The 19,893-nt window shown below is 42.5% G+C and overlaps 1 protein-coding gene across 1 annotated transcript in view; it reads right to left on the bottom strand.

Moving 5' to 3' along the window:
- Nucleotides 1-19,893, bottom strand: part of LOC306670526 (vacuolar protein sorting-associated protein 26C-like) — a gene marked incomplete at its 5' end in the record, with an annotated part of 39,261 nt that overhangs the window by 18,563 nt on the left and 805 nt on the right. The window contains 1 exon segment of the mRNA XM_079155196.1: nucleotides 381-524. Coding sequence (XP_079011322.1) covers nucleotides 381-524 — 144 coding nt within the window.

The raw sequence follows: 19,893 nt of genomic DNA, 5'->3' as shown, positions 1-19,893 counted from the left end.
GCTCTCCTAACCCTATGAATGGAGTAGGGATAAATGCCAGCAGACTTTTCATAACAGGATAATTTTAGAAACAAAATATCTGAATGCTTTCCTGCTTCTGGGTTGATTAGTAAGTATTGCAAGTGGGGCGATCACGATCACCGTCCCTTGCAAGCAACAAGGCACCAATAAAGATGGAGGGCAGGGGTGGGTGCTGTGGCTCAGTGGCAGAGCTCTTGCCCAGCACATGTGAGGCCCTGGGTTCGATCCTTGGCAACACATAAAACATAAAGGCATGCTGTCCATCTGCAGCTACGACTACAAAAGAAAAAAAAAAGGCAAGGGCAAGTGAACAGAGCACAGCCACTGGAAAAGCTTTGGAGCCGAGGCTGCGTCCTCACCTTGACGGAGTTGTAGAAGGCCTCGAACACGCCCACGCTTTTGGTGCTGAGCTGGAGGTTCACTGTTCCTTCCATCGTCAATGACACTCCCTGGTGCTGGACAGAATCCTTACTGGAGATGACCACCACGCCTGAGAGCATTTCCTGGGGACAAGAGGCAGCCTCCAATTATCAGCACATCTCACCTTGCTTACTGGGAAAAGGAAGTCACCTCAACAATCAAGTCATTCAAAGATCCAGAAGTTCATCAGACACCTGGATTCTGGGATGGAGCAGGGCTGGCCCCGGTCCCGAGGCTTCCTTCCAGGCTGAGCCGTGTGGGGCAGAGCCCACCGTGGCTGACTCCAGAGCGCAATTCACCCTGCGGGACGCAAGCATGTGCACTGTCGCTTCCAAGGGGCTTCAGAAAGTACAGTTCTGTTCTTTAGGTTCTTTCTCAATTACACTGACCAAGGCAACACACTTCCCAGCACATGTGTGACTGACCACCAGTGACTGGGGGCCCGGTGTCCTCTCTGCCCAGACACCACGCTCTGGGGCAGCACCTGGCTTTCACTAGACGCGGCCTCCCAGAATGACTGTTTCTGAAATGACCTTTAGAACGCGGAGCGGCTGCTGCCAAATGGCAGAAAGCAGCTGACGACAAGAAACAAACAAACAAACAACAACAACCAAAAAAAAAAAAAAGGAAAGAAAGAAAAAGAGCAGAAAGGAAGAGTGGCCTCGACCATTTACAAAACCCTGTGGGGCTGGCGTCTCAACACGGCCACCTCGCATTTCTCCGGTCACCCCGCGAAGAACTTTTTTGCCACGTTCTTATGCTCCGCAAACTTTTGAGAGCAGGGAATATCCTGTGTGCAATAAATGTGCTACAAGTTTTGCTCTGTGTCCCACGACCCATCCCAAAGCCCTGAAGTCTAGTTAGAGGCTGTCATTTCCATTTTAAGCCAAATTCAGGGAGAACTCATTTTGTTCTTAAAGAGTACAGAAACTTCATAAGCAGAAGATTAACTTTTTATACAACCCAAATCAAATAAATTTAAATTTTTAATAATTTAAATTCAGAGTTGGGGTTGTGGCTCAGTGGTGGAGCACTTGCCTAGCATGTGTGAGGCCCTGGGTTCAATCCTCAGCACCACATAAAAATAAATGAATAAAATAAAGGTCTATCAACATCTTAAAGAATTTTAAAAATAAATTTAAATTCACTAGTACATTTCCAATTACTTAACTAGTATGTCCCAGAAATAAAATGAGCCAAAATGATTATGAATGAATACAACACTAGAGGACAGTTCTGTTCCCAGGCAGGAACAGATCTCCAGTGGACTGCTGAGAGGCAGTTACAACTGTGGCATCCACACAGTCACCCTGAGGCATTCGAAGGAAAAAGCAGGGAAGTTCCTTGGGAGCAAGCAGGGTAAATACTTCATGACTCAAGGGACTCTTGTCATTCTTTAAGTTAATTAAGAAATGATATAATGGAGAAAATTAAAAATAAATATATTTGTTGGGTTGGTGTTGTGGCTCAGTGGTAAAGTGCTTGGCAGGCATGGGTGAGGCCCTGGGTTCCATTCTCAGCACCACATATAAATGAAATAAAAAGATCCATTGAAAACTAAAGAAGAACATTTAAAATATATATATATATATATTTTATATACATATATATATTAGTTGATAGGCACTTTCACAATACACAGGTCTAGAAAATCACTACCAACAAAAAAAAGAATATAAAATGAATCCAAGGGTACCCCAAAGAGTTTAGAAGCAGAAGATGATTTGACAAGAGTTAGGACCCCTGACTTGTCTAGACTCTCGACAAGAAGAGAGTAAGATGTAAGGGTCTGGGGAGTACCAACACCTCCCGTAACACAAGAGGCAGGGCCTTCAGCTGGGGCCCGGGCTCCAGCACAGAGCACTCCCAGACTTAAGGATAGCAGGGAACCTGGAAACGACAGGAAGAAATCTCTGCAGGTGCATGGCTGCTTAGGGAGAAGAGTCACAGCTTTTGTCATCTCGAGGGGGTTCTGTCCTGAGAAAGGTGAGGAGGATGCAGCTCCCACGCTGCGTGCTCTAGAAGACCGTGGGGTGACCCCGAGCTCCAGCCTGCACGTCTCCCCATGCTCTTTGTCAAAGCAGGCAGCACAGGCAGCTGGAATCCACCAATCCTGTCCTCTGGGCCAAGAGCACCACCCATCCCCAGTTCTCTAGGTGTGGAGGAGGTTGTACTGAAAGGTGTCCCTGAGTCTACCTTCCACCAGAGGCCCACTGATCGCCTGGGCAGAGCACAGTGCTCTCTGTCACCCCTCACCGGCATTCTGCAGAAGCCACTACCAAGTGGTACAAGAGACTACGTCCTCCAATTTCTTCTTCTCTCCACGTAAGAGGTCACTGCTAAACTGTGTAACTTTTCTTCCTTTTCATATTGTGGAATGAAATGTCAAAATCTTATTGGGACTCCAGGTTTTGAAAACGAGGCATCAGGTCAGCATTCCCCCCTTGGCTTCCTGGAAACCACCCAAAAGAACAAGCAGCAGCCACCAGCTCCATTTGGGCAAAGCCAGGAGACAGTTCGACTTCTCGAGACGGGTGGCAGGTCTGCTACAGGAGGTGAGAGGCAAGCAGGAAGGGAACTAGAAAGAGCAGCAAATCCGTTTCTGGAAGCGAGGCGCCCCTGGGAGCAACTGAGCCGCACCCCAGGCTGTGTGGTGAAGCCTCTGCCATTGGCCATCTTACAGGCTGAAGACAAGCGAAACCTGGGCCTGCTGGAAAGCTCCTGGCCAGCCTGGCCCAACAGTGAATTCACCTCCCACAAGAAGGGGACACTAAAACAACCTGGGCTGGGGGCGTAGCTCAGTGGTAGAGCACTTGTCTAGCATGAGCCAGGCCCTAGGTTCCATTCCAGTACCATAACACAACACACACACATACACACACACACACAAAAACTAGAACTAACAAACAAAAAACCAGCAGAGGACTGGAGATATAGCTCAGTTGGTAGCATGCCTGCCTCACATGCACAAAGCCCTGGGTTCAATCCCCAGCACCACAAAAAAACAAAAAACCCAAAACCCAGAGGGACACAGAACAGATTAAAAAACTAAAAGGAGGGAATGTGGGAGAAGGAAGGAGGAGAGAGATTCAAGTGGCAGATGATGACAGACCATGTCACTCCTGTACTTAAAAGAACTCTAAGAGACGCACCATCTCACTCAGGGTAAAAGCCAAAATTCATCTGAGTCCCCCACAGGGGCCATGCCCTCTGCCTTGCCCATCTGGCTCTCTCCTGGCGCAGCCCTCTGAGGTCGTCCGCTCCCACTGGCCCCTTGCGCCTGCTTCAGTCACATCCTTGGGCATCTGCAAGCCATGCACCCTTCCTTCCACCTGGATGCTCTTTCTCAGACACCACCAGGTACTGCCTCATCCACCACCCCTGGCCAACACTCTGGTCTCTCCTCCCCTGACGTTGCTCTTATCACCTTCTCAAATACTATGCAAGTACTTGTGCACCTAATTTACTACCTGCCACTTGTCCCTGGACATAAACCCCACAAGGATAGAGTGCTGGGCAAGAGTAGGCACTCACTGAGTGTCTACTGAATGAATTAATGATCATTCACCAGGAAAAAAGAAAACACTGTGAATGTGCATTTCCCAACGAAACTTCAATATGCAATGAAGCAGCTGCTTCTATAAAGGATGAACAAAAACACAGCTGTAAGAGCCCAGGGCTGAAAGGTCAAGGATAAATAAGAGAGAAAAAAAATTTTTTAAAGCTCAGAAAAGAAATGGAAGGAAAAAAGTAAAACCACCAAAGAAAAGGAGATGAAATTTTTGGCCATAAAATAACTACAGAGCAGAAATTTTTTTAAAAATCCAAATAAATTAAGTGAAATTTATGGAAGGTTTAAAAGAATCATGAAAATAATGACAAATAGGGCAGAGAAGGCAGGGAACATCCCACATGCATAACAAAGTTTTCAAGTACAAAAACTGAAATAATGGAAGAGAACAAATATTTACTAAGATAATTTTTAAAACACTGAAAGAGCAAATGAATTAGGAATCATCAGTGAAGACAGACTGTAGTAAAATTACTGTTTCAAAAAAGAGAGAATCCTTTACAAGTGAGGCAAAAAGATAAAGTTCATTTGTAAGAGGAAAAAACACCCCAAACTTCTCTATGACAAAGTGCAATTAAAAATGAAAGTCGAGTACTAAGATGCTCAAGTGTGACCCTAGAATTTTATACCTACCTAAACTAGCATTCCAGGACAAAGGACACAATTTTAAAAATGCAAACGAACAAAAACCAAAAAGTCCAACCAACCACATAAACAAAAATTCCAAGCCCCAGGACTACTATATAAAAGTCCTTGTCAAGGAATTTACCAGTGAAGTACAACTATAAAGAAACAGCTGGAAAAACAATGTCAAAATAAACCATTTTGAGGATTAAGTTCATTTAATTGTAAGAATAATTGTCCACAGTAGGGAATTAATATGTAATGGGTAATATAGAAGATTTAGGGTATAATAAAAAGTTGAAAGGGTGCCAATTAAGACAATTACAAAACTCCATGACTATAAGATCACAAAATTACATAAAGCAAAGAAAATGGACTGTATAGAGAAAGATATTTAAAAACAAAAACCCAAAACACACTCCCGCCAGGCTTGGTGGTACACAGTAGAAACATAATCAAAGAACACAGGACCAATGCTGAGAAAACAAAACCCACAGGAAATGCCAGGAAAAAATCAGGTAAAACACGCCAGTTGTGGAAGATATTAATTTACTCCTCTCAGGTAAAAAAATACACAAAAAGGAGCAGGGCCATAGAAGACCTACAACACACGTCAACAAGGTTAAGTGCCTGGCGTATACAGAACTTCCTCCCTGAAAGGAAAGCAAACTGTTCACTGATCTAATCAAGAAAATAGAGCCGGGTGTGGCGGCATACACCTGTAATTCCAGAGGCTTGGGAGGTTGAGGCAGGACTGAGAGTTCAAAGCCAGCCTCAGTAAGGGTGAGGCTTAGCTAAGCAACGCAGTGAGACCCTGTCTCTAAATAAAATACAAAACAGGGCTTGGGATGTGGCTCAGTGGCCCCTGAGTTCAATCCCCCGTTACCTGTCCCCCACCCAAAAAAACAAAAGAAAAAGAAAGAAAAGCAAACACAAACATCCAAAGTAAGAAACAAAAGGGAATCCCAGAGCTATGGAGATCAAGTGGCAAAAATATTGAACACTGTTCAGTTGAGTATAAGCAAATTTAAAACACTGTCAAAGTGAATTATTTTTCTAGGAAAATTAATTTTTACAAAATAACTCCAAAGGAGATATGAAATCTAAGCAAATCACTTTTGAGAAAGATATTATTTATAAATACATTCCTAAAAGCATGAGGCCCAGAGAGTTCCACAGATCATTCCCAATGTGTAAAGAAAACTCCATTGTACAAAGAACTTTTCAAAAAATAAAATGTAACAGTGACATCAGAGTAAGACAACATTTACAGGGAGAGAGGGCATATTAGACTATTCTTACTTATAAATACCAATGCAAAGGTCTTAAACATCAGTAAATACAATCCAACGGTAACTTTAAAGAATAGTTTAGTACTCCATAACCAAGTGGGATTATGCAGTTCAATAATGAGGGAAATGTTACTATATTAATGGGTCTCAAGAGAAAAAGTATATAATAATCTCCACAGATCAAAGACACCTGGTAAGATTTACTACCCATGCCTGATAAAATATGTAAAATAAGCAAAAAAAAAAAATGTCTGAGACTGGCCCAGGCAGCTTAGCTAGACCCCCAACCTCACAAGAGGGTAAATGACTTGAATAAAGAGTTTACAGAAAAGGAAATGCAAACTCCTCTTAAACCTGTGAAAAAATGTTCAATCTCAACAAAAATATGAGAAATAGTAACTAAAACAAAAATCCAAAAGTGTGATCACATTGTGTTGAGGGTAAGGTGCAATAGGCACTCTCTGTTGCTGAGAAGAACCTAAAATGTTCTAATGGCCACTTGGCAACACCAAAACTATTTTAAAAACACATTGGTCCACAGATACACCTGCAGATGGGAAATGACTTATTCACTGCAATACTGTTTATGATAACAGAAGTTTATAAACAATTTAATGCCAACAAGAGGAAAGTGGTTTTTCCTTTAACAAGGTGCTAGAGATCATTCACATAAGGACATGTGGGGTGCAGGGTTGCCGGTCTTCCTTTTCCTTCTTTGCAGGACTAACTTGTTGTTGCCCATGAATCAACTTGTCTAGTTTAGCCTCCCACTGCCCACAGATGCCTTTTTTTTTTCTTCATAAGCTGCATGCTGCACCATTAGGGAGAAAGGGGAGAAAAGGAACATTTGTACGCATTTACTTGTTTATGCAAACAATACCTTCAGAAAGGATGACGAGAAATGGACAGCTCTTCCTGTCCAGTAGGAGAGGACCCTAAAGGGTGGGTGGGAGGAGGTAGATGGTAGCTATCTAGAGACTCATGAGTGCTGAGCTATGTGAACTGATGACCTGTTAACACAATCAATCCATTTTTAAATAAAATAAAACCCCAGAGGGGGAATGCCTCTAGACCTAAGTGAACAAAGCTCTAAATCTCTTAGATTTTGATAACACAAAGCTATAGTGGTCTTTCCTCAGGAAAAGATCTGTAGATGGAATGCTAAAAGTCACATTGCTCTGCTTTTGGACTTGAACACAATTGCAAAAGAAGTAAAAGCCTCTTGCTTCAATGCCTCAGCCATTCTCTGTCCAGTCTCTTTCTTTCCTTTTTTTCCCCTCGGGGACTGAACTCAGGGGCACTTGACCACTGAGCCACATCCCCAGCTCTATTTTGTATTTTATTTACAGACAGGGTCTCACTAAGTTGCTTAGGCTGGCTTTGAACTTGCGAGCCTCCTGCCTCAGCCTCCTGAGTTGCTGGGATTACAGGTGTGCACCACGCACCTGGCTTTCAGTCTTTTTCTTTTCTGATGCTGCAAAGTAGGTCCAACCATGACAGTCATTGCACATCTAAACAAGCCCTTCCCTCCTGACATTTCGCTTCTATCCTCACAACCTCCTGGTACTCTTAGACCACATTTGGTTGAAAGATCCTGTACACGATAATGCAAGCTCCTTTATCTACCAACAGGGAATCAAATGCACTAAGTAGTTAACTAACGCGAAGATGAATCACAGGTAAGTTACCGAGCCAAGTGGGAAAAAAGGAATGAGACAATTAATTGCTTATTGAAACGTTCTATTCTTTAATAGCACTCAGAGACTCATTTTGTTTGGAAAATGGAAATCGGAGACATTGAAGAGATTTCAATGTATTAGGTATCCCCATTTCCACTATTCTGTAAAACAACTGTTCTCCATCTTTCTTGAAAAACAGAATAAACAATCACCAGATATTTTTCCACATTGTGAGTGATGGCCAATACTATGTGTATTCACTGAAGTTCTAGAAAGGAGTTTTGCAGAGGATGTTCCATCTCTGAGCTGTCATTAACACGCAGATAATGCTCCCCAGCACTGCCATTCCTGGATTTCACCCCAGTGAAAGGAGTGCTTACGTTCACCCAAACCCCTGCACAAATGCTTCCAGCAGCTTTATCCATAAACCAACCCAGCACCCTTCTATGAGTGGATGGATGAACAACTGTGGCACATACACACAGGGCAGGCGACTTGGCAATAAAAGGCAAGAACGACAGACAGCTTGGAGGAATCTCATGCATTACGCTACTGACAAAGCCAGATCCGGAGCAAATGATCACGTTCATGCCGTTTATTTGACGTTCTGGAAGAGCCAAACTGTAAGGACTGATGAGGCCGACTAAAAAGGGCTCTAGGGAATTCTGGAGTGGCGGAACTGTTCCATGCCCTAAAGGAGATGGTGTAGCGTCAGTGAACTTTACACTGAAAGGGTCCTCTATTACATGCAATTGTGCCTCAATTAAAAACAAACAAACATGGAGGTATCAAGTACAGGTGTCAAGTATAGAAGGAAATATAGTTATACTACTTTATGGACATAGGCTCATTCTAAGTGACTAAGCAAAAAGTCTATAAAAAGTCAGGGCTGGAGTCATGGCTCAGTGGCAGAGCACTGCCGGGCGTGTGTGAGGCCCTGGGCTCGATCCTCAGCATTGCATATAAATAAATAAAATAAAATACCACTGACAACTAAAAAAGTATTTTTAAAAAGGTTCACTAGCAATGGAACTGTAACAAAACATCAAGGTATCTACTGGCATGACTTATGGCACCAATTGCCCAGGCCACATGCAGAGGTAACACCGTCATTCCTCCAGCAAGGGCTTCCGCACGCCCACTGGAGGCACCTGCTCTCAGGCGGCTTGAGTTCCAGATATCCTCTCCTCTAAGCACGGCAGCAGATAAAACTGGGGGAATACCAAGCAATGTGAGGCGGCAAGAAGCAAGGCTACTGTCCCAAGGGCGAGGTCCCCGATTCCTAGTTCTGAAACACCTAGAGCCTGAAAAAAAGAGACCTGAGCCACCAGGTCAATGTTTGAGAAGAGGAAAAATAAGACCATCAATACTATTCATAAAAACTAAAAGTGAACAATGGGGTCTTGAGCAGAGGTGCATTAAATCCTAATCCTGGTGTGCTGTGCGCTTTCAGAGGTTAGACGACTACCTATTAGTAAAATGACACGTCACTAGAGATTACCTGATTTTAGAGTTCAACAGCGTTAAACTTGCAGAGCTTAGAGAGCTGGCACTGGGCTTGGAGCTGTGTACCACCCATTACCCAGCAACTCGGAGGCTGAGGCAGGAGGATGACAAGTTCAAAGCCAGCCTCAGCAACTTTAGCGAGGCCCTTAGGAACTTAGCGAGGCCCTGTCTCAAAAGTAAAAAATAAGAAGGGTTGGGGATGTAGCTCAGTGGTTAAGTTGACATTGGTTGGAACTGCTGGCCTAAATGTGTGTGAAGACTCCAGACTATCAAAGAATAGTTTAGGAGGGCTTCAGTTACAGGGAGCTGGACAATTACATGCCCCAGTAACGACTGTGGTGTAGACAGACTCCACCAAAGAAAAGCTTCCCACAGCAGGCCATGCAGACTCTGAACAGCCTCACAAAGGAACGACAAAGTCACCCATCCAAATCCAAGCCAGGATGCAGGCAAACCTCAGAGGATGAGAGTCCAGCGCAAATGAAGGCGACAGCCTGGATGATCTGCCACAGAGAACAAGGTCTCAGCTGAAGGGCACTGTGGGCAGATCACCCAGCAGGCTTGGGCTTCAGGCTCCTCCTGAGGAGGACCTACGGTGGGAGCACAGGTGGTGAGTTGGCAGGGCGAGCTCGTGAGCTGGCGGTGGAGGAGCAGAATGAACTTTCCATTTGATACTTCTTCCCACCACTTGACCTTTCTTGCAATGTACGGTGCATCTCCTCCTCCTCCTTGCAGCGCTGGGGATGGAACCTGAGGTCTCCCGCAGACTAGACAAGCCTTCACCACCGAGCCCGGCCCCAGCCATTTTTAAATTTACAAACTAATTTAAATTTTTTCGAAAGATGTGAAACATATGGTCAGACTAACACCATTGTGTCTTTTTTCAATAAACAGAAAAAGTCAATTTTACCCTGATTATTACTGAAGAATGGAATTTCTGCCCTTTTACCCCTCACTTTAAAGTGATAGGGCTTCTGTTCCTTTCCCGAAGATGATAATTTGAGTTTTAGGGTAACTGTCCTGAATGGTCCTTTGTGATGAAACAAAAAAGGGCCAACTTTTGGCTGACATCATTCCTGGCATGTGACAAACTGTTAAGTGTGAATAAGAACCACCATGGGGAGGGAAAGGGAGGGTGGTGAAGATTAATGGAACTCAGCTGCATTGCAAAGTGCGGTGGACACCACAGACTTGCCTGAGCACAGCTGGTGTGACCTTGAAGCTATGTAGAGGCAAGTCCCATCTGCACATAAGTAACCCAGGGTCAGGGCAGCTTGATGAAGGACAGGTTCCCACTAAGAGTCAGAGGACCACAGTGCAAGTTCAGACTTGAGCAAGGATAGCAGCGAAGGCGGCTGGAGCCTGCCAGCTTGCACTGGGACCAGGCACGGACTCCAGCCAGGCAGTTGTCAAGGAGGAAACTGGCAGAGACTAGACAAGGATATCAATCAACTGATGGTTTACATCCTCCAGTAAATGAAAGTGAAAAGTTGTAAGTCGTGTTCCACGCTCTGTACTACTGCCTTGTACCTGGAAGTTAGCCAGCCTATAAATTCTGACTTAAGACCAAATAAAATGGGTTGGAATGAAAAAATTTTAACCTCACTGGTTCTGGCTGGTCATTATATTCTAGAACCAGTACTTTTTTTTTTCCTTTTGGTACTGCAGATTGAACCCAGGGGCACTCTTCTGGTGAGCTACAACCCCAGTCCTTTTTTGAGACAGGGTCTCAATAAATTGTTGAGGGTCTCACTAAATTGTGAAGGTTGGTCTTGAACTTGAGGCAATCCTCCTGCCTCAGCCTCACAGTCACTAGGATTAGAGGTGTGCACCACTGCGTCACAGTGAACTAGTACTTTTCAAAGTGACCAGAGGCCTGAGCAGGCATCTGAGCAGTCATTAAGAAGAGTCTGGGAGGGCAGCAGGGGACTGGATATCCTCATTTAAAATACAAAAGTCTGGTTCATCTATATAAACTGTTTTAATGTGCATTATATTTATAAAAAATGACATTAGAATTATATGTAAGATTTCATTTTATGTTTCATTGTTTCAATTTTTTCTGGTCAATCTTTACTCTAAACAATATTCATTTTCTTGAATTGTTTATAAAGAAAGAAATACTGATTTGTAATTTACAGTATGAAAGATAAATATATTTTCCATGGCTTTAAGAAAGCAGACCACTTCTCTGAGCCTGAAATTTTTTTCTGCACACTACAGACAATAAGAAACCAAGGCAGGAGCTGCTCACCATAAAAATATTTCCAGAAAATCTTGTGTGCAGGTGAGCTGGAGGGTAACTGGAGTGAGGACTCTTCTTTCCACACAAGTGTTTACAACATGCCCATCATTACATCTTTGTATGAAAACATGACAGGACATACTAATGATAAGCTTTCACTTGATGTTTTATTTGTAGAAAAGTTTAAAATCTGCCATTTTTATATTTTAACATAAAATATGAGAAGAGAAGAAGTGAGATTCCCCAAAATGTGGCCTGGAAACCGCTAATCTAGAAAGTGCTCTGGGAGAGGAGGATATGCATCCACAGGCCTGGCAGGCACCGCCCTCTCCAGGGAGCACATGATGTCGCTCTGCCGGGTGAAGGCTCTGAGCAGCCCTGCCCCGACTGAAAGGACCCCAGGATCCCACGGCCAGAGAGAGCAGGGCCAGGTCCAGGCACTGACTGCCCTCCCCAAGTCCTGGACATACAAACAGGGCAAAGCTGAGTTGAACGTGGCCTGCTGCTGTTGGCTGCTGATTTGTTGATGCTCCCCTGAAAGAGTCTGGCCTCATGCGCTCACGCGGAAGGGAAGTGGTAACCCATGGCTGCTGGCTACCATGGCAGTCTGTCTTCTGAACGGAGGCTGATGCCTGTAAGAATAATTAAGGGGCATGGGGGCTACAGACATGTCTAGGAAAAGAACTGCATGCAGATATAACAACTACCCGGGGAAAAGCGGGAAGAGGTGAGGAGCCAGGGCATTAAACACTCTTCAGGTGTAACTGAAATGAAAATAGAGAGGAAATGGAAACCCAGCTTACCATCTGACTTTTGGGACTCTGCCTTGCTAAGGGGTCAGCCATTGAGTGCGAGCAGAAGAGTGCAGAGAAGGGAGCTGAGGTGTGACACTGAGTGACAGGTGTCAGAGGGGCTACTTTGACCCAGTAGAAGGACACATAATGGGATGGGAGGGCAGCGTTTTTGGGGGGAAGCAGGCCAAGTGTGACAAGGGAAGTGAACTTGGCAGAAAAGGTCGAGCGCTGTGCCACCTATGATGAGAATCAGCGTTCACTGCAGTGGAAGACAAACACGGACAGACCGCCTGGGCCACCGAGTGGGGAAGAGGCCTGCGAGGGGGAAGAACGGGACAAGAGAGGTGTCATCTCCCCAGACCACTGGGTGTCCAGCCTGTGAGCAGCACAGCTGGGCCTTCAGCACTGGGGAGCAACAGCAATGAGGTAGAGGGCGAGGACTGAAGGTTCCGGGCCACAGGGAAGGCGGGGCCGCTGACAGCAGAATCCAGGAGGACAGGACAGGAGAGCAGTGAAGAGCAGCCCACCAGGACAAGAGCGTATGGTGTGCTGAGACTTGTCCAGCTGCTGCATCTGGAAGCAGACACACCCTGTCGTGGTGGAGCTGGCTCAGGCCAGCGTGAGATCTGCGGCAATAATGGAGAACTACGGGACAGTTTATTGCACCCCAGTTTTTCAAGGAGGCTAGCTAGGATAATTCTGCAAATCCCTCATGCATTATACAAGGGTTAGGTCATGATTTAGGAGACAAGCCTTTTCAGGAATATTAGTTTATCAGTGAAAAGAGACCCACTTATAATTCATTTACAAGAATTCAGTAGGACCAAGTAGAATAGTTAGGCTATTTTTTTAATAGTATTTCAGCTTTGCAATATTTCTTCATAAAATGAGCTGTTATGTACAGGATTTCTACTCTTTATTTTTTTAAACAAGAAATTACATGTGAGCCAAGTAAGACAAAATGCAGATCTAGAGGTTTCTGTGGTTATAGTAATCGGCCCACAGTGCATAAATCCCCTGTCACTGGAACCTGCTGCGCTGGGAGTAAACCTCTTATTTATGCATTCACAACCATAATATTTAACAGTGTCATTTTCATGAGTACATGTGCCAGATTTAAGAATGTAAAACATTCTGAATTTATAAAAACAAATGAATTATATTTACATTACAGAAAGATTTACTGCAGAGTTCTTGTAACCAATAAGCTCCCCAGTGCACTGAAGATAGAATTTCTAATGCATCTTAGTCAAACTTTTTGATCAAGAACATAATTACTGTACCATGCAAAGAAGTATATAGCAACACCAAAATCACACGCGGCTTTCAGGGTCAAAGATGCTACAACACACGTATGTTCTCCATGTTCCCGCACCCTCCTTCCTCCAGGTCCACAGGTATCTGACAATATGCGAACTGTCTGACAAGCACTTACTGTGCATCTGTGGGGTGTACAACGTGATCACGTCATGGCACACAAAGAACAGTTCTCACAGGTCAGACCGACTCTGGGAGGCGTGGGAACGGAACAAATCACCACCCACCAACTGAGCCACCACTCTGGGTCAGAATCCATGACTCCTGAAACATTCTCTCATTTAATCTCAAAGTGCAACCTCTGAATAGGTGCCATTTTCCATCCTATAGATAAGAATTAAGATCCACAGAAGACACATGAGTCGGGACTTAGAAAATAAGACATGAACTCAAAGGTCTGCTCTCGCCAGGGCCCTGGGCATGTCACTGAACTCTTGGGGCCTCTGTCCTTCTCAACCACACAATGAGACATCGGCACCTCCACACAGCAGTGGTGGAGGATTAAAATACTTGTCACACGTTCTTATAAGACAGTATTAGTTCAATGTCCCCTAGGAAATTCACTTTTGCTGGAAACATGAAAATAGGGAATTTTTTTTCACATTCCTGATTGTCTCATCCCAAATATGGTGCTTTGGAAAGAGGGGTCAAGTTTTGTTTTTTAAATATTTTTTTAGTTGTCGATGGACCTTTACTTTATTATTTATATGTGGTGCTGAGAATCGAACTCAGTGCCTCACGCATGCCAGACAGACCACGCTACCCCCTAAGCCACAACCTCTCTGCCCCTAGAGGTCAACTTTTTAGGCTCAGTGGGAAGAACTTTTATAGAGAAGATGACATGACATTATGTTGGAAATCTAAGGAAGGGTCTGTGTTCACCCTGGGTTCAGTGAGCTGGGATGAAGACCCTGGGGAATCCAACTCTGGGAAACTTTCTATTATTTTCTATGCCTAAGTGAGAAAAACATATTTGTAGGAATTCTGAAATCTCTCCTCCCCTATTTCTTTGAATCATTCCCTAAGCATGACTATTCTAGCTGGAAGTGGTGGTACATGCCTGTAATCCCAGAGCCTCAGGAAGCTGAGGCAGGAGGATAGCAAGCTTACAGCCAGCCTCAGCAAAAGTGAGGCACTAAGCAACCCAGTGAGACCCTGTCTCTAAGTACAAAATAGGGCTGGGATGTGACTCAGTGGTCGAGTGCCCCTGAGTTCAATGCCTGGTAAAAAAAAAAAAAAGAATATTCTAAAGCAAATACAAGTAATGAGGGGCCCAATATGTTGCTTTGGGGCTATGTCAAAATAGGAATAAACCTTACCAACATCTGTCTAGAAATGATGCCTACATATTATTTACAATCACAAAGCAAATGCATAATGGCCTATAAGAGTTCCCCCTTTCTGATTAAGGCATTTAGAAAGTATTAGTCTTAGAAATTGTTTGAATGATTTAAGGCCTCAAGTCATCATTTAACAATGGTTTTTCAGCAGTCTCCTAAGTGGTAGGTAATGCCAGGCCTAGGAATACAATATTAAAAAATATATGTATTTTAATTGGGTAGATTCAGACACAGTCATGACAACAGAAGGCAATCAGTGCAATGATGGAGGTATACCACCACATGTTTGTAACTACCCATTATAATTATAGTAAACAGTCCCATATTGTCTTTTTCCTGGCCATTAGACTTGACATTCCTCTACGCCATCAAAATCTCCGCTTCTTATTAAAGCTACTCTTTCCATAATTCCTGCTCATAAAGAATTTTTCTCAAATTTAAATATGAGTCAGGTATAGTGGTAAAAAGCCTGTAATCCCAGCTACATGTGAGGCTAAGGCAGGCAAGATCATTTGAGCCCAGGAATTAGAGGCCAGTCTGAGCAGCCCTAGCAAGACCCAGCTCTAAAAAGGTTAACTAATGAAATAAAATTGAAATTCTAAAATTAGAAATTATCGTAAGCCTGTGACAGAGTTGTTGCCCACATTACAAAGTAAAGCACACATTCCTAAATAACTCATGTAAAAAAAATCATAATAGAAATTAGAAGATATTAAAGTTGTGCAATAGTAAAAATAATATGGATCAAATCTTGCTGCAGACAACTTTGGGACATGACAGTAGAGTATTTAAGCTGGTATCTTCCATGATGCTACAGAGCAGGAGGTTACTAAACTAAGAAGCCTTAACAGGGCCCCTGGGGCAGTGTCTACTCCTGACTCTGAGCAGGTGAGTCCACTTCTTCCAAATTCATTCCATCTCTCTCCTGGTCCCCTGTCCCTCTCCAGCAGGACCAGAAGGGGTTAAGGGTGTGTGCTTTATAATTTACTAACCTAGAAAAAGCAAAAATCTTCTGGGATGCAACTGCAGCAGTAGTTGGTGGGAAATATCTGCATTTCTAAAGAGAATTACAATTTAATATGTTGAATTTAGGAAGTGTGTTCTTAATAAGACAAAATAAACTTGAAGACAACCAAAGAAATAGTTTGGAAAGATAATAGAGCCAAGTTGCATTAAAAAAATTGCTGTTGCTGCCAATTCAGACAAGGAAGAGTGACTGTAAAAAACCTTTCCCTGAACTGAGATTACTTCCCAAATGTCCACAAGAACTGGTTCACTTTGCTCACTGTCCCTCCTCCTAATTGAAGCCAACATGAAAATGGTTGCTATTCATTTCCCAGGAGTGCTGTAAATTACACTGTTATTTCAGTAAAAACAAAACAACAATTGTTGCCAAGGTTGGCCTCAAACTGGCAATCCAGCAACCTCAGCTTCTCTTTTAAAATAATTTTATTTATTTATTTTTATGTGGTGCTGAGGCTCGAACCCAGTGCCTCACACATGCTAGGCAAGTGCTCTGCCACTAAGCCATAGATGCACCCCCAAGCCTCAGTGTCTAAAGTAGCAGGGATTGGACCCTGATTCAATACTTCATTTTCAAAATTAGGTTTGATGAAGCTCCAGAAGAGCACCAGCTTCTTCTTCCCCAAAATGACTAGATCACACTTTGTGCCACACACGCTCTTATCTGAGCACTTTATCACCTTGCATTTTATGTATTTACGTATCTCTGCTTGACCCGCAGTCTTCCAGAGATCAAGACACTGGTTGAATCTGAATGAATTTATTGCTTAAGTAACAATCTAAAAAAAATGGGACTGATGAAAATGTGTTGGTATGAAAAAGAATTCCAGATAAAGATATGCTATTAACAGAGAAACAAGATGTATCCCATTTGTTTACAATAAAAATAAATAAAAAAAAAAAAGATATGCTATTAAGCAAAAAAGAATAAGATGCCAGTTGCACTTGTGTGTATATGCATGTTTGGAACAGTACACAAACCACCTGTGAATACTTTTAAGGGCAGGAAGGAAAGTCCAAAAGAGCCTTTTCTTTACATCTTTCTTATATGGCATGTATTGCACTTGTATTTTTAATGCTTCAAATTTAATAATTTTGTCAACATTTTTTTCTAGGGAAAAAATATCAATTTTAAATCCAAGTATAACTTAGGTTCTCTGGCATCCACAAAAAATCAAAACTGTTTTCAAATGCTTTCATAATTGAAAGTCTGAAAAAAACAGTATCAGTATAATATTAGGTACAGTGGCACATGCCTGTAATTTTAGCTAACTTGGAGGTTAAGGCTGGAGGATTGAGTTCAAGGCCAGCCTAGGTAACAAGCATAGTAAGATCCTATACCTGCAACACCCCCAAAAGTTAGAATCAGCATATTCCAGAATAGAAGCCATATCATTTTTTTAACTGAAATATGACAATGTTATTTATAACATCTTAGGAAATAACAGCCATTTCCATGTTACGGATTCCACCATTCTGCATAAAAATGGTCACTCTAAGACACTGTTTAATAAGTGCTAGATGGACACAATTTGGAATTGGACTGATCTGAGTTGGAACCTAGCTGTCATTAGTTAGGTGATCAAATTCTTCAACCTTGATCAAATTGAGTCTCAGTCTCAATTTCTTAATTAGAAAAGTGAGTGATACTGGATGTTAAAAACCCTAAACCCATGTTTCCCAAGTACCTCTGCTGAGTACATAGGATAGTTTTTATGGTTATGTGGACAAACATGTTTCACTTGAATGACAAACTTATGGCCTCAAGTCTGGGGTATTATTGCTTAGGGTCAGACAAAGAGGGTCCAACTACAAGAACTGCACATCTTTAGTAGCTGAACCTCTGGTAACTGAATCTTTACCACTGCTATTGAAATTGATGGAGGAAACAGAAACTTTGTATGCCCTTAGCTCCACCTGGAGCCAAGTGAAGGTGGGAAAGAGCTGTCCTTCTCTCCACCCAGGTGCAAACTACACTTGGGAGTATGCACTGTCCATGGGCACTGAGACCTCACCAAGTGACCACCCAGCTCCAGATCTTGCACCTGGAGCTCAGGATGCAATCATGACAGTGCTGGCTGTAGACTCCACCTATCCTGAAGGGGCAGATCGTGGAGTCTAGCACCTAAGTCATGTGCACACATGGCCAGGTATATATTTTTGTCAGCTGATTAGACCAATCGGTTTAGTAAATTTTTACTTTCTTTCTTCCCTTTAAAAATAAAAAAAAAAGGTGAAGTTAGTAGAGGTCAGACAGGTTTTTCTTTACAATCATCATATAAGGTCTCCTTTTAAAATACATTTAAATGTGAAAAGTGACTGAAGATTAAGGAACACTGCTGTAAGTCACCTGGTAACCACACCAAGGGATATGCTATGGGGCACAGCTGAAGCCACCTTCAACTCTGCTGCCATGGGGACAGTCCTGGCTGCCTGAGTTCCACTGGGGCAACTTTACCGCATCATTTCTTGCATCTTTTCTAAATGTACTTTTCATTACCTGTACATTAATTTAAAAAACCATCTCAGCATCTCAGTTGGGATAACATTTGAGTAAAATGTCAGACTTTCAAATGTACTTGCCATTGCCCCTTCTCCATTATTATTCAGAACAATTTCCAAGCTTCAGAAAAGACATATGGATACAAAGCAGTGGAAAACTTGGGAACTTCAGGTACTCCTGGTGGACAATGAGGTGGGTGCCCTTTGTGACTGGCTCCTCAAAAACAGTTAAATGTAAAGTTACTGGGCAAAATCCACTCCTAGGAATATACCCAAGAAAAATGAAAACACATGTTCACACAAAAATTTGTACTAGAATGTCCATAACAGCATTATTCATCATAGTCAGAAGATGAAAATAACCTAAATGTCCACCAACAGATGAAAGGATAAACATGTGGTCTAGCCATACAAGGGAATATTATTTAGCCACAAAAATTAATAAGAAATTGACACATGCTACTACATGTAGCATGAACATTGAAAACATTACACTAGGTCAAAGAAGCCAGTTATAAAAGGCCACATATTGTATTATTCCATTTATATAAAATGTTTAAAATAGGCAAATCCATAGAGACAGAAAATATTTGTGATTGTCAGGACTGAGTAGGGTGAGGGAATGAGTCTAACTAGTAATATGTACAAGGTTTCTTTGGGGGATAATGAAAATGTTCTAAAATTAGATAGTTGTTGTGAATGCACAACTCTGTAAATATGCTAAAAACCCTGAATTATACTGTAAAACGGTGGACTTTAAGATATTTGGATTATATGTCTATAAAGCTGTTTTTTTTTTTTTTAAAGAATATAAAGTAGACCTACAAAGCTTTCAACAAGGGCCAGCAATCTTTAATATCCTGCCACAATTGCTGCTTCTCCTGTACACACAAACAGGAACACAAACGTGCACAGGCATGACCATCTGGGTTTAGTTACTGTAACACTGTAACACTTCGATTCTAAATATTCAGCATGCAGAATATTCTCCAATGTAACCAAAATACAAATAGCACACTGTTGAAATTCAACACCAATACAAAACTATTACCTAACATATAGTCCATATTTAAAGTTTTTAATAAAAAATTGTGCATTGTATTTGGTTCCCATGTACTTTAGCTGTGTTTTAATCTCGAAAACCTCTCCTGCCTTTTCTTCAAGACACTGATGTTTCTGAGCAATCTTGGTCAACTGTTGAACTGAATGACCCTCAAGTGGTATATGCCAGGTTTATGAACCCATACAAATTAAATATTTTGGCAAGAATACTACATAGGTGATTGTATCCTTTTCAATGCACGAGGGGTACATAATCTCAGTCAGTCTTGTCAGTGGTGACGAGAAGGTGTTGTTCTTGTTGACTTTGGTTTTGTCTGGTGACTAGCAGTCATCCATTATAGATGTAGAGTATGCTTTGTTAAGATAACCTGAGAGGTGGCCATTTGAGTCTGTATAAACGCTAGGTTTCCCCCAACTCTTATCCAAACATTTAGTATCCACTCAAGATCTTTGCCTGGCATTCTGCCCTATCTGACACCACTCTGCATTCATATGAC

This window comes from Sciurus vulgaris (genome assembly GCF_902686455.1).
Source record: "Sciurus vulgaris genome assembly, chromosome: 10".
Classification (NCBI taxonomy): Eukaryota; Metazoa; Chordata; class Mammalia; order Rodentia; family Sciuridae; genus Sciurus; species Sciurus vulgaris.
This window is presented reverse-complemented; position numbering and strand designations above follow the sequence as displayed.